Here is a 15,707-nt window from a genome sequence, read left to right on the forward strand (position 1 = left end):
CAACTTACCCTGTGCTTTAATTCCCTTCTTCTTCATCTTCTTTTTCTTTGACATTTCATATCCAGAAAATATCTAAGTTTGATTGAAGCATAGAAAGCTTCTAGAGGGACAGCAGGGAAGAATATCTCAAAGGAGAATGGAGATTCACTGTGAAAGTTTTGAATGCTATGTCGAGGACTTTGTGCATATAGACAGAGCAGAATTCAGAAATGAAATGATGTTTAAAGTAACCTGGTAGAAAGATTTTGGAAGGAGTTGGAACATAGAGAGGTTTGTGCAGCAAGACAAATCTGTCCTATATAATCATTCAACTGAAAGAGAAGGAAGCCCTAAAGCTTAAAGAGGTAAGAAGAGAATCACAATGCTTCATGACTATATTTAGGAAAATGGCAATTCTACTGATAGAAAGAGAAGACCTAAGAAAAAAGGGGATATTGTTGTGTGTGAGCTGATAAATGCAATCAATAAGAATGTAAGTTATAGGTTATAGATTAGCAAAAAATATAGATTATAGATATAAGATTTTGATAAGTGGATAAGACCATTATAAAGCAAAAATTGTCATAGACAGGCCCAAGACGCCATTTTGCTGCCTTCTATAAAAAACTGTTACAAGAGCTGTTTCTGAGAAACTGAAATGAAAGCTGTTTTCTTATAAAAAATTATCTTGTGGTGGGTGACAGTCCCTGGCCAGGTAAATAAAGCTCTGTTTTGATTTGAAATTTGGACTTAGAGTGTTTTCTGGAGCAACTCCCCATAACAATATATTTATATTTAGGGAGTACTGGGTTATTTGGATACCTTGACATCTTATCTATCTGCATGCTTAGCTTGATCAATAGGATCAATGTACATTTTAAAAATATGTTGCTGATATTATGATGAAGTCTTAGACTTCCCAGCCAGGCCAAATCTCATATAGATATCCTATTCATTCCAGTTAGCTCAATGCTGATTATCAAAACCTCCAGAGAAATACAATTCAAGATGTTTTAAAGTTTCTCTAAAAAATTCCAAATTAATTTATTTAATAATTAATAACTTTGCAGCTAGAAGTTCTTCCTTGCAGGTAACCTACATTCCTTGGGCTGCAGTTTTGATTTCCTTCTGTTTGATCTATGGGTACTTTTGCCATTCCATATGCATCCTCTATAAAGATATATTTATTTAGGACTTATACTGAGCCTGCTTCCAAAAAGGGTTAGAGGCATCTTCTAATGCATCTGCCGAGGCTTCTTTTTAAAGAAGCTTTTCTCTTTCTTGCATGGTGTCCTGCCATCTGGGCACACAATGAGAATTTTTTTTTAATGATATATAAAATGAAAGTGAAACTAATAACTTCAATTATGCTGATAAAAGAGTAACTCATCATATAAAAGAAAACAAACAAAATCCTCAAAATTTTCCCCATTCCAACCAGAAAAATTTCTGAACAAAAGTGTTTGCTGTGATTTGAATATGTCCCTGAAAAGTTCACGTATTGGAAACAATCCCCAAAGTGAGATGTTACTGATGTTCAGAAGGGAGGCCTTTGGGAGGTGAGGATTAGATGAGTCCATGGGGGGTGGGACCCTGATGGTGACATTAGTTACTTTGAAAGAAGAAGAAGAAAAAAATTGAGCTAGCATGCTTGCCATGTCTCGCCACATTTAACACTTTGCTTTGTTATGATACAGCAAGAAAGTCCGCATCAGAGGCTGGTGCCATGATTTTGGACTTCCTGGTCTTTAGAACTAGAAGCCAAATAAACCTCCATTCTTTATAAAACACCCAGTCTGTGCTACTCAGTTATAGCAACAGAAAATAGACTAAGACAATCATCAACCTCTGAATTTTAAGTTTTTTTTTCTTTTCCATAGAGCCTGCTTTTTCAGATTCAAGTGTATGTGTGCCTCCAAAATCTGGAAAACAATTTTAGCAACGCAAATGATAAATTTACTGAAGCCAAGGTATAAATGACTCATGCAATACTTAAACATTTTAGGTACAGAATAAATGTTTACTGCATGATTACATGAATACGATTTCTGATTATAATTAGAGTGTTCTCTTTAGCTGGTTGTCTGCACTTGAACAGGGAACATAGATATTAAATTGAAGGAATAGCATCCAGCAGATAGTCAAGGCAAAAGTATTTTAAGGCTCTTGGCAAATCGAAGTCTTCTTCATAGGACAGTGAGCAGCACCTTTGATCAGAATGACCTAAGGAGAGTGGGGACACTTTGTTTCCAGAATCCTCATTGGGTCTTTCCCCTGCTCACATCTCTGCCCTCCCAGTGGCTGGTTGGCACAGGTGGAAAGTCTGGTCAGCAGTCATGTGAAAAAGGATCAGATCATACATACAACGCTGGTCCCAGGACACATACGGGTCTAGGATTTGTTATCACACTTGTCCCCATGCCCACAGAGCTGAACCAGACTTCTCAGAGGCCATCTCTTCTCCTAGTGTTTTTTTTTTTTTTTTAGCTGATGGCGTGTGCAGCTCTGATCCTTTGGTCATTTGGTCCTTCTTTCCTTCACCTCAGGTGAAATCCAAGTCAAGACATTCTCAAAGTCCTTCCAGCGCCAACGCACGTGTCTGCTGCTAGCCCTTCCAGGTAAGAACCTACCTCCCCGAGGCCCTGACACCTCCTCAGATCCATTCCTCATTCTCGCCATAGGCTATGAATGTCCTTTTCCTGGACACCAAGTCTCAGATGTTGACACCCAGATGGTTTTCCTTTTCCTCCATTAAAAGTGTCTTTAAAATGGTTCACTATTCCATCCAGATTTTTTTTTTTATCTTTTCTGCCTGCAACACTGGGTTTAGATCTTAGCTTTCACAAGCAATTGATAGGTTACCTTGGGGGTTACTTAGTCTCATCAAGATTCCTAATTTGCAAAATGAGCAAAATCACGTGTATAGAGTTGTGTGATCAGATGAAAACACACACGTAAAGCCCTCAGCATTCAGCCAGGCCCTCAGAACATAAATATCTTTCCTACTTTTTATTCTCTCTGTTCCATCTCTTTTAAAAAAGATCTAAGCTGAACATGGTAGTGCATGACTATAATCCCAGGGGCTCAAGAGGCTGAGGCAGGAGGATTGCATGTTCAAAGCCAGCCTTAGCAATTGAGTGAGGCCTTAAGTAACCTAGTGAGACCCTGCCTCAACATAAAAAATAAAAAAGGGTTGGGGATGTGGCTCAACCCCTGGGTTCAATCCCTAGTGTGTGTGTGTGTGTGTGTGTGTGTGTGTGTGTGTGTGTGTGTGTGTGTGTGTGTTGTGTGTATAAAAATCTGTACTTCCTTTCATTCTTTTGCTTCCTTTAACGATACACGAGTTGTTATTTCTTCTCTGTGATCATGGTCCTTTTAGGGACAGTTTGATCTATGCTGGTGTCCTTCCAACATAGGTTTTCTAAAGACTATTTATACAATAAGGGGCCACAGGGTGATACAGGCTGCAGTACTCACACAGTCCGCATCATTTGGAGGAGAGTATTCATATTCCAAAGAAGGAGCAATTTTTTATAAAAGCAGGAAAATCAGGGACTGAATACAACACTAATTTCTTGCCCTACTTTCCCCTCTTCTTTCAATCAGGCATTTCTACAGGGGTTCCAAAGGTCTGGAGATCGTAAGCCCATGAGCAAGTGACCGTTTATCAGTGAGTGAGAATTACTTTCCCTGTTTTAAACTTCTTTCCATTTTGTGTTGCCCTGGAAAGTGGGAGGGGAGTAGGAAAGATGGAGAATAATAGGAGAAAGTGTTGTGGTCGGGGAGAGATGAGCAACCGCTCTGTGTTTATGTCACGGAGGATGTAGATTCGCGATTCTGTAGTGTCACATCGTGCTATTCTGTTCTCCTTACTATTGGATGTCGTGTGGCAATTGTACTGAGGGATAGGTAGGAAAGGCTTGGAGAGGCATTAAGGGAAACCAGAGGCACTTCCTGTCACTAGGACAAAGATAGGATGGTATATATATTGCCATATTGTTAAATACGGTTCACATCTTTGAGAAAAAAAAAATAGTGATGCTCCCATATCCACCACTCCTCCTCTTTTTTTGGGAAGAGAAGGAACAGGAGGAACAGTCGGTGGGTAGGAGGGGCATGTGGAATGTGAGGAACAGGCAGAGGACACAGTGTGTCTAGAGGGAGAGAGAGAAGACTTATACAGAGACAAAGAGACTCCAGCAAGAGGCTCCTGTTTGGGGTTTCCGATGCAAAACCAATTCATTTAAAATCTCCAGAGCTAAAGTTGAAGGATTTTATTTATCAATGTGTTTTGTTTATCAAAAGGATTTTATTTACCAGTGCAATGTCCTTTTGTCTTGGAACTGTGAACTCTGGTTCCTCTGTCCTTCATCCATACGGTTTACACATGGGTGCCAAAAGGTTCCTCAGAGACCTTTCACGTGGACTAGAAATAGCTTCCAGGATCTATGAGTTGTGCTTGGTGGGAAAGGTGATGGGCTCCATCAATGCTGGGATCTGCTAATGCTGTCTGCCCATGAGCTGGGGCAGGAGTCACCTGAGTGGTGCCATTCACGCTAAAGGCCTGTGACTCTCGTGCTATGAGGGAGATTCAGGGATGTGACACCAGTTACCAAAAGCTCAGAGCTATTTGTATTTTATCAACTTATCTAAAACACCCCTCTCCATTCCAAGTAAATGGTTCAGGACCCTGGGGAAAAGAATAAAGATGAAGAGGATTAACCATCCTGAAAATGAAAACTGTCTTCCTTTGAGGCATTTAGAATTCAAAATAAACCTTCCAAAAGCCTTCTATTAGAGACGCTTTCTCAAAATTCCTGGGAGCTCTGACTGGCCCTCTCACAAAAGCCTGGGGCCCTTCTTGACAATTTCAGAGGAGTTCCAAAGTCTCTACTAGCAAAGGCTGATTATTTCTTCCAGGGAAAAAGAAAATTTTTTATTGCTTGGATGAAGAGATAAACAAGTATGGAGAGATTTAAACGTGCTATTTGTTTCAGGTTGGTTGGTTATTTGAATTTAACTTAAGGACTTTTAAATGACAGCCCACTTAATATCATTTTTGAAAAATTCCTTTTACAGTAGTATATGGAATGAAAATCCAAGATGGGATTTGAGCTTGGTTTTAACTAATCATGGTAGCAGGCAGTAGTCTCCGTTCCAGAATAAATTGCATATTACAGAAAATCCAAGTAAAAGACTTAAGTTCTTCAAGCTGTGGTGATATGCTTTGAGGAAACTTTGATCTCCAAGCCTTTCTTCTACTTGTCTGAAAATTGACTATTAAATATTCCTCATGAAAATATTAATATTCTGGAGTGATGTGCCACTTTGGATTCATCAGTAGTTAAGCACAGAAGAAGGAAAAGCTAGTGATGAGGTGGAAGGACTTGTTAACAGCTATGGGATATGAGAAAAGAATGAAAGAAACAACTTTTGGAGAGTAGTAGTTGAGGACTTCAGCAGGCCAAAGATGGACTTTGCTGTGTTAAGTCTATTCCTTACTTCAGAATGTTCCACAGATGATCCAATCACCACCACGAAGTAGTTGATGAAAACCAACCCCCATGGACAAACTCCCAAGATGCAATTGGAAAAGAGAAAGGGGAAAGAATAAAGAAAAAACAATGTAAAAAGTGTAGGAGTGCTTTCTCTCTGAAATTTTCTGAGAGAAGATGGGAGTTGAAAAATCTCAAATGAAATGTTGTCCCAATCTCACTTGACTAATTTTAGTTGTCTTGGTTCATGGCTATGATTCATCCCTAAAGCTGTGAATTGCTGAGGAGGAAGGAGGAAAAAAAATTGACTTAAATGTCAAAGAAGTAGGTACATAAATATAGTTTTCTTTTATGGGGGAACTAGAATTCTAGGATATGGGTATCTTTTTTTTTTTTCTCATGAGGGACCAAATGCTTCAAGCTTCTAGAAAAATAATGATCTCCAGTCAAAACATCATCAAGGAATAAAAGACAGAACTGAGTCATGTCATGTCTGATTTTTTTTTTGCCTCCTTTCTCCTTGAGTATCTTCTTAAATATCTTTAAACTAGAAATCATTAATATCCATTATGTGGTTGAGTATTATGGAAGCTTAATATCTATACTGTAATGATAAATGGAACTCAAAAGACAGGTGAGGGAAAAGTGAATGGAGATAACTGGAACTAAGAGAAATAATTCCAGGAGTGGGGTGGTTAGAGAGAAGAAACACGTGTATGACTGGTGGTCAGGTGTTCTCCTGCTTGCTAATGAAAGAGGACAATAGAAATGGTGTGATGAAACTCCATTCTAAGCAAAGAAAAATGTTTTTCAATGTATAAGGTGTTCTTAGCAAACTGGTTCCATTTTGAATTTCCATATCTTGGCAGTTACTAACTCATATCCAGTTCCACGATTTTATTCTCTGAAGTAGCTGATCCTCTCGGCTCTCAGTCTATCCACTGTCTGTGTGTTTGCCTCTTTCTGCTCTCAAAACTTTGGGAGTAAAAGAAATATAGGATGGTTATAAAAATATGATCTAGGACATTAGAGGAAGATGATGTTGCACAGGAGGTGAATGAAAAAGGAAGAGTTCCAAAGGCTTCAGAGTGGATTCTTCACACCCCGGAAGCTATGAGGAGAGGAACGCCAAGACAGTGTGGTGAATGATGATTTTGGCATCTGTCCTCAGCATTCCTCAGAGCATTTTCCTTCATCTTTCTCATAGCTCTACTCCTTTTGGTTCTCCTCAGACCTGTGTATTGCTGTGAGCAGCCACCATCTACCTCATCACCCAGATCCCTAGGTGTCATTCAGCTAACATGCCCCCCATGCTTCTCCACGATAACATAACAGGACCCTCAGGAGGTGGCAGGGCCTCTGGAGGCTGCAGATGTAATTCCATAAGAGGAAACTGAGACTTTAAAGGTCTAAATGATTTTTTGTTCATCTTATTTTCTCTTTTGCATCTTCTAGAAGATGTCAACTAACACCATGGCTGTGTCTACCTTTTTGTTGTTGTTGTTGTTGTTGTTGTTGTTTTTTATTCTCCTATTGAGAGCTATTTTAAAGTTCACAGAAGATATTTGTCAGAAGGGTCTTTGGATACCCTGATTTCATACTGCCTTGGCACACTGACTTTTGTTTTTAAACAATACCAGTTGTTCTCAGACTGAGTATATTCAATTTTCTGCTAGGTGTGTCACAGTGCAGTGAAGATTTGTCTTCATTTTTCAATTCCATAATCAACTTACCTTGTATGCCCATGGTGTACACTGAATTATGACCCCCAAGTGTCTGTAAATGTGACTTGCACTATAGTATTTGGAAATAGGACCTTTGATTAAGTCACCCAATGACTGGTGTCATAAGAAGACTGCCATGTAAAGACACAGAAGGCACAGCACCACATGACAACAGGGACAGAGTCTAAAAGGTGGCAGCTTTCAGCCACGGATTAACCGAGCTTTGCCGGCTACCCACCAGAATCCAGAAAGAAACAGAGAAGGACTGTGCTTCACAGGTTTCAGGGGATCCTGGCTCTGCTGACACCTTGAACCAGACTTCCAGCTGCTTGAACTGTGAAATAATATGCTTCTATGGTTCAAGTTCCCCACTTTTGATACCTTTCTATGATAGTCCTAGGAAACTAATGCATAAAGGCACGAAGGAAAGACAACTGGAATTGGAAGGAAAGAAAGAAGAGCTTTTTTTTAGGTTGGTTTACTAATGTATTGACATTAATTTTTAATTAAAATAATCTGGAGTGATTCCATATGGCCCCTTGGATGAAAATCCATCAAGGAACTCCAGTTATTTTAAGTGTGATATATTTTGCTATTTAAATACATTTTGCTCATAGACTTGTTCACTGTTTTTCTTTCTTTTTTCTTTTATTAGAACTTTATGGTTATACGTAGGAGTGGGTTCACTCCTGACAAATTCATACATGCATAGAAATTATTTCAGTTCATAATCCCCCTTCCCCTCCCAGTTCCCCCTCCCCTTTCTTTTTCCTCTACTCTACTAGATTTCCTTTCACTCATCCATTAGCTTGTATTTGATTGGTTTGTCCACTGATTTTCAATGCTCTTGATTAACAATCTGGTTTGTTTTCCTTAACCCAATTTCTTTGGATTTTTCTGTTTTATTTATTGTATATTTTAATTTTTCATTTTGTAACATAATGTAAATGAATGAATAGTAACATGCATTTCATCAAAATATGGAATCAAAGGCACTTCAGAAGTACTAATTATCTGTTATATATTTTTTTGGGTCCAAATGGAATTATATCTCTAGATCCAATTATATCTCTATATAAATAACATTAAAATTTAAGTCAGGTCTTGTGTGAAATAATTTCCATAGTTTTTTTTTGTAATGCTGTTCTTTCTTTACAAATAGCACAAATGAAGGTAAAGACTACTTATAATATTCTTTTTCTAAATAAAACTTATAAATTATAATATGTACAGGTCATTTTTTTTAAAAAAAAACTACTTTTAAGGTCTTATAATTTTTTTTTTTAGTTTTTTGTAGTTGTAGATAGACAACATGTCTTTATTTTATTTGTTTATTTTTATGTGGTGCTGAGGATGGAACCCAGTGCCTCACATGTGCAAGGCAAGCGCTCTGCCACTGAGCTGCAACCCCAGCCATAAGGTCTTATAATTTTTAATATGTATAGAGTGCCCAAATTTAAACATCAATATCCAGAAACACTTAATTGTCATCTCACCTAATATATCTCGCCTAATTTTCAAGAATGAATACACGAACTTTGACAAATGATTTGACACACTTCTCCAAGACAACTGTCTCTATTACTCCGTTATCTAAAAAATTCAAGTGTTTTAAGGAAGCATTCCCCTGCAATATTTTTGTGGCTGAACAAACGCCTAATGGATCTCTCTTAATTTTTCCAGAAAGCATTCTAGGTTGTTTGGAACCCCTCTTGAGGGTGAGGGGTTCAGCTATGATCAACCGAGAGTGTAGCTGGGAGTGCCTGTCTTTGAAGACACTGGGACATACGAGTCACATCCCATGTCAAAATCAACAGACCACTTCCTGTGTCACAGCACTCCATCCGCAGAGTTTTCTACTGCCCCACTAACTCTTGGAGACCTAGGATCTGATCCGAGGTGGTAATGCAAAGCGCTATCAAAAGCACAGGGTTTGGGCTACTTACTTGAGGGTGGTGAGTTCGGTGAGGGATGGCTGGGTCGCCTTGAGATAGCTTTCTCTTCGCGCAGCCACTTTGGGAGAAGGCTTGGGACTTGTGTCTGAGTCCCCACTGTCTTCATCCCCCATGGCCTTGATGTAGCTGCCACTCCGCATTCTTCGGCATGGAATTTCATCATCCCTGCCTCGAGGGGTGTACCCCGACCATTCATCTTGAGGAACCTAGTCAGATACAAAACACATAATTCACTATTTTAAGAGCCAATTTTTTTTGTTTTGTTTTTCTTTCCTGCTTTTCATATGACCCCAGATATAGGTAATAGAGATCAATATCTAAAACTTTAGTTAATAACCTTTCACTAGGCAGGCACATCCATGTCACAATCTTTAAAAAAAGTTCCTGGGCATTAGGAAAAGTTAAAACACTGGCTCTGATTCATTTACACTTCTCAGTTTTCTCACAGATAATAGCTGAGTCTGAGCAATTACAAAGGAAGGCAGATTTATTTTTTTATTTTTATTTTTTGGTATTGGAGATTGAACTCAGGGGCACTTAATCACTGAGCCACATACCCAGCCCTTTTCTTTGGTAATTTATTTAGAGATAGGATCTCATTGAATTGCTTAGTGCCTCTCATTTACTGAGGCTGGTTTTGAACTCGAGATCCCCCTGCCTCAGCCTCCTGAACTGCTGGGATTACAGGCATGCGCCACCATGCCTGGCAGAAAAGCAGTTTTATTTGAGCTTTTCAATGACTTGTTTTCAATTGCCATTTAAGGTTAAAGAATGTTTTCTGATTTATCTACGCCTTCCCTGAACCTTCCATCTTTACCATCTCATATCCTGTCTCTCTTCTTCCTAACTAGTTGTCTATACCGACTGCATTTACTTTCTAATCACCTCTTCCTTCTGAACTCCTCTTCAGTTCAGATTCGGCTTTTATAGTTCTGAGAAAAGCACTCTTCGAAGGTTTCTAATGAAATTCTTGTGAAAACTAATGGCATATTCTCTGTTTTCCGGTGCACGCACACACCACACTTGAGGACATTTGTTCTGTTGGGATTTGATTGCTCTGCTCACCTGAGATTGTTACTACTTATCTGAATCATTCTTTTCCTCTTGCTTTGTTGGATCCTGCTCTAAGTCCATAATTGTGGAGACCACCCAAGAGAGTGCTCTCAGGGTAACACACTGTGTCTTCTTTCTACAGTCATTTCTTTCAAGTTGAACATGGCATTATACTACATTTTAGAAGACTTCTTTATGATAGTCTTTTTAATTCCTCTTACATTTTCCATCTCAATGTGAACTTAACCTACTTCCCGTTGAATCTCATTCATCCTCCATTTGATGAAAGGAATGCATGGTGACACTTCCCATCCATCAAATGGTGATAAATTACAACACAGGGAACACACATGAAACTCAAAAGAGAACAGAAGAGGGAGCAGGCTGGTTCAACCCTCAACAAGTTTATAACAGAGGTGGGAAGAAAAAGTACATGTAAATTTGGGAACAGTTCCAAATCAACATGTTAGCAAGTTGAAGATACATTGCCACAAGTGGAATATGTATCAAAGAGACATTCAAAACAGGAGTTAGCCATGGTGCTGGGGGGAAGGAGTACCCAAGTTTGCCAACTGGCCAGGTGGACAATGAGAAGGTAAAATGGCACTTACTATTTTGATGCTATTTACTGGTTACCCACTAAAAAGACACAGTGTTTCATGGTAACATTTAACTATGCTAAGAAATTTGTTTATAGGAATTTCTTTCATTGATACAACATCCTGTGTATTTTTTTCTGTATTTCTCAGATGAAAATCAGGAGCTCAGAAAGCTGAAGTAAATTGCCCAATGACACACAGCTGGTCAAAAGAAGCACTGAGATTCAATGTCTTTTGGTTTAATTTCCACAAATCAGAATCTAATAAGTTTTATGATTAAGAAGTGAATCTGAAATCTAAGAGGTTAAGAAAAAGTGTCCACAATGGCAAATACATATGCCATATTTCTAAATATGACAGAGTCTCTGGGGTGAGAATAGATGGACCACTGAAGGAAAAGCACTATTATTTTTCTCCTTAAATTATCAATATAGCTCTATAATTTGGAATTTTGTAGCAAGAGGCACCAGATTGAATACATGGAACAACTCACGAACTTGAAAATAGCAGTTTGTAGTTCTTACTCTGACAGGTACTTAACAGAGTTGAAACTTGGCTGTGCAATGTGTTTATTTAACAAATTATTATGTTGTGCTTTCTGTTTACAGACATTGTTTGAAATGTGTTATATGAACTCACTTGATCCATGCACCTGAGGGATAAGGTGATGTTGTTGTTGATGATGATGATGATGATGATGATGATGACGATTTTAGTACCAGAAATTGAACTCAGAGGCACTTGACCACTGAGCCACATCCCTAGCCCTATTTTGTATTTGTATTAGAGACAGGGTCTCACTGAGTTTCTTAGTGTCTCACTCTTGCTGAGGCTGGCTTTGAACTCTTGATCCTCCTGCCTCAGCCTCCTGAGCCACTGGGATCACAGGTATGCGCCACTGTGCCCAGCTCATTCTGCAAGTGAGGAATCCAAGGTTATGGAACTTGCCCCCAAATTACAGCTCTGAAGGGGCAGTTTCAGTGCTGCAGCTCCTGGGGTCCCGCCGTTGACTGGTATTTGATGCAGCCTCTCCTTCTAGACTGTGGTTTGTGGTGCCCACAGAACTGAACAGTTCCAAGTTCTTGACTACGTGATCCATTATTATTCGATGCAGTTGCCATTTATTACTTATGTTAGTAGCAAGGTAGAGTTTTTACTTTTCAGCTAAAAAGCATCGAAATCACCACAGCAACAAGGTTGTTTTTAGGAAATTTTAAATGTTGAGAACAGTCTTGTTTTCCTTCAATTGACGAGTGACTCATTGCACAGATACGATCATGTTCAGAACCTAATTATTGACTAAGCAATTCCATTTAAAAAATCAACTTGGCACAGCTTGGGTCATTAGATAAGGCAGCCAGTCCCTGTCATTCCTCAGTACCAAATGCAAAGTTCACAAGCATTGTTCTTAGAGACTGATGACACACTGATTACTAATATTGCTTATAGAAGAAAAACATGGCAAATTTCTATTTAGGTGCTTTTCAAAGTTCGTTTATGGTAGAAACTTTGGGGGGGGGGTTTATTAGAAACAGTCTGTAATTGTTGCTAAGGGAACCAGTTGAGAATCACTTAATCTGTATACCTCTCAATTAAACATTTATTTCAAATGACAGCAGCTAAGTACAAAAGCGACTTGCATCAGAGTAGAATACAAATATTCATATATTATTCACCTCCCTAACAACATGTAAAAAAATAATACAGAAATCAGTTCTAGGAAAAATGGAAATGACACAGAAAATCCAGACCTTGGAGAAGAGAAACACTTGCTAATCCATAAGGATTTGTAAAATTTGCTATAAAGGAGCTGGTTTTTATTTTTAGTCAAACTCCAAAGCAAGAGACAGACATTGCTTAGGTACCCAGTTTTAGAAGAAAATGTACCATTTTGTAAGGGGCTCAAAGTTTAAAATGCTACCCTCTTTGGATGGTCGAGAAAGGTCATTCCGTGGCTGCAGCTGCTGGGATAGAGTCAGAGGTTGCTGTGACTTTCCACTTAAGCAGCACAGAGAAATCTAAAGAGAACGTCACCTTTGTGGCTGCCTGTGAAAGGCATCACTGTTACCTGTGATGGTGTTTAGGGGACTGAAGTCTTGATAAGAAAGGGAAGCTGAAAGAGAAAAGGGACCAGGAGCTTGAGGGTATCAGGTTAGAGGGATATCCTGCTTACTGGAACCATCTTAGGAGGTGGAAATCAGTTCTAGGAAATCAGTTCTAGGAGGTAGTTGGGCTTGACAAACATTAAAGAAACATGACAGGTTAAATTTTATAATAGCTATAGATTAGGGAAAAAAGGGGGGGGGGTATTTACATTTTAGTGTTTAAGTGCTAACACTGAAATAAAGAGCTTTATTTTTGATAAAATAAGAAGTAGTGTGCATTCTCTATTTCAGGTACAGCCATTCCATAACTGAAACTATGTGGCCTCATTCCAAAGTCCTAAGACTGCCCCTGACCAAGAAATGACCACGATGCAGGGCTAACCATCCTCTAATTCCAGGATGAAGATGCTTTCTTCATTGAAATAGCATCATGGCCCTGAATGGTGGGTCATTTGAATGCAGTATCCCATCACAGAACAGAGGGAATACATTCGTACTCTGCTAAAGTCTCCCTTCCTGCCTCCCTCCCTTATTCGTTTCCTTCTGTCAAGTGTTTTTGATCGCTTACTTGCCACAGTGAACAATGCACATGCTGATTCCATTCAGCGGAACTTACATTCTAGGAGAGCTGGAAGAGGTAGGTCATGGACGAGCACAGCAATAAACGAACTGGATAATTTCAGAAAGTGTAAACGCTATGAGGAAGATAAGACGGGGCTATGCATGGGGCGATGCATGCTGTAACTTGCTCTTCGGAGAAGCTGACCTGAAGAGGTGACATGGGAGAGGAGATCTGATGACCAAAGGAGCCAGCCTTGGGAAGATCTGGGAGCAGAGCTTCTAGGCAGAAGGCTCAGCCAGTGCAAAGTCTCTAGAACAAGAATGAACTTGGAGTAACCAAAGTCTAACAATGAAAACGTCAGCCCCATCAGAGAGCACTGAGAAAGAGGGAAGTGACAGGAGGAGATACAAGGGACGAGGTCACAGAGCATCTTGCAAGCTCATCTCACATTGTCCTTCACAGCTGATCTCAGTTCTCTCAAAGCTCTCTCCATTTAGCCTAAATTTATCTGCTTTATAAAATCTGCAGCATGTATTATCTACATAAAGGGTCAGCCAACTATAGCTTGCAGACTCCATCTGGCCGTTTTTATAAATAAAGTTTTATCGATACACAGCCATGGTCTGTTAGGATTTGTTGTTTGTGGCTAGTTTTAAGCTTCAGGGCAGAGCTGTGTGGTAGTGTGGGGGAATGTATAGCTCAAAAAACAAAAGTTTAGCAGCCTCTAATCCACATAATCATATGCATACTTATTTGCATAATCACTAAAGGGTTGTTTCATACACATTACTGGTTCTTTGAGTCCTTGTTTTCTCTCTCCAACTACTCCATAAGCTCACTGAAATTGGGAGAAGCAGTGTTGCTGAAAGGCTGGGGGGTGGGCTTTGCAATTATACTGCCCAGGTTTGAATTCCTGCTGGGCAAGTTACTTCCTTGGGCAAGTTAATTAATTTCTCTATGCCTTATTTTCCTACCCTAAAGGATTATGTGTGGAATAAATGAGGTAATGCCCATAAGCACACAGGAAGTGCTTTTTAAGAAAGTTCTGTTTTATGGGATTTCTCCAGTTCTCCTGGCATGTACCCATCTTCCTGAGCACACAGATGTTCCTTAATGATAGATGATTTTTGTCTTTTCTAAAAGATTCTGAGGCCTACTAACATTGTTTTTTGTAAAATAGGGGTAGAAATAACTGAAATTTATTAAGCAAAGCTTAAGTTCTAATGGACTGTCTACTCCCACGACTGAGCTAGAGTTCCCCATCTGGGAGCGGTTTACAGCTCTCTGTCCTGGGGACTCTGATCTACTCTAGACTGGAAGGGGAGCCTGTAGCTCTTGGGATGCCAGGACCACACCAGCTTACTTGGCTTCCCAGGGATCTAACCTCAAAGGCTTCGGTTTGGTTCACAGAAATCTTAGGGACAAAGAAACCTCTGTGGGAACTAGTTTTGTATTTGGAGAAGACTTTAAGGAAGTCTTGTCCAAGACCCATGCACTGTATGTGACCTTGGGTGTATTACTAGCCCAAGATCACACTAGTTACTGAATCAAAATCTGTAAGATGGAATGAAAACAGATGTATAATGAACAAAGATAATGTGTGTGAACACAGTTTGTGAGCCTCAAAGCACCTTAAAATTGTGGAGAGAAAGGTTGGAAACATCTCTCTTCATGGTTACTTTTTAAGTATGGCCAGCCAAAAATACCTTGGGGATGAAAAAGTAGCTGACATCCTCTATTTATTAGATATTCTAGTATAAGAATATAAATGCAAGTAGACATTACAGGTCATAATACACAAATTTAATTCAGACATTTCTTCTATGGTAATAATGTAGCTAATTGATATTGGCCACATTGGATTATTACATTGTATACATGCATGAACATGTAATAACAAATTCCACCATTATATGCAAGTATAGTGGATCAATAAAAATGTGGAACAAAAGAACAAAGCTAAATTGGTTGGTGGGCATAGAAAGGTATTTGTCTGTCTTCTGGGTCCTTTGGAAGCGGACTCTATTTTGGTCCTGACCTTTTTTCCCCTTTAGGTTTCTCCAAGATTAGTTGAAAGAAGATCACACCAGTTAAAGGTAAAATAATATATTTTACAGAATCTAAGGCACCAATGCAAACCCCTCCATATTGTTTGGTGACACTCAGAAGAAAAGAAATACCATTAAGTAAATCTATGATCCAGAGAATAAATGATGCATCTCAGTTATCTGAGAT

The 15,707-nt window shown here is 39.2% G+C and overlaps 1 protein-coding gene across 20 annotated transcripts in view; it reads right to left on the bottom strand.

Annotated features, from left to right (window-relative positions):
- The window catches only part of Dlgap1 (DLG associated protein 1), an 878,199-nt gene that overhangs the window by 282,460 nt on the left and 580,032 nt on the right, over window positions 1-15,707 (bottom strand). For all 20 annotated transcript variants that reach the window (XM_040274808.2, XM_078030334.1, XM_078030332.1 and 17 more), the window contains one exon: window positions 9,145-9,359. In XM_040274808.2, the coding sequence (XP_040130742.1) occupies window positions 9,145-9,359 (215 nt within the window). The remainder of the gene's footprint in view (window positions 1-9,144; window positions 9,360-15,707) is intronic.

Source organism: Ictidomys tridecemlineatus, chromosome 13 (genome assembly GCF_052094955.1).
Source record: "Ictidomys tridecemlineatus isolate mIctTri1 chromosome 13, mIctTri1.hap1, whole genome shotgun sequence".
In the NCBI taxonomy this organism is placed as follows: Eukaryota; Metazoa; Chordata; class Mammalia; order Rodentia; family Sciuridae; genus Ictidomys; species Ictidomys tridecemlineatus.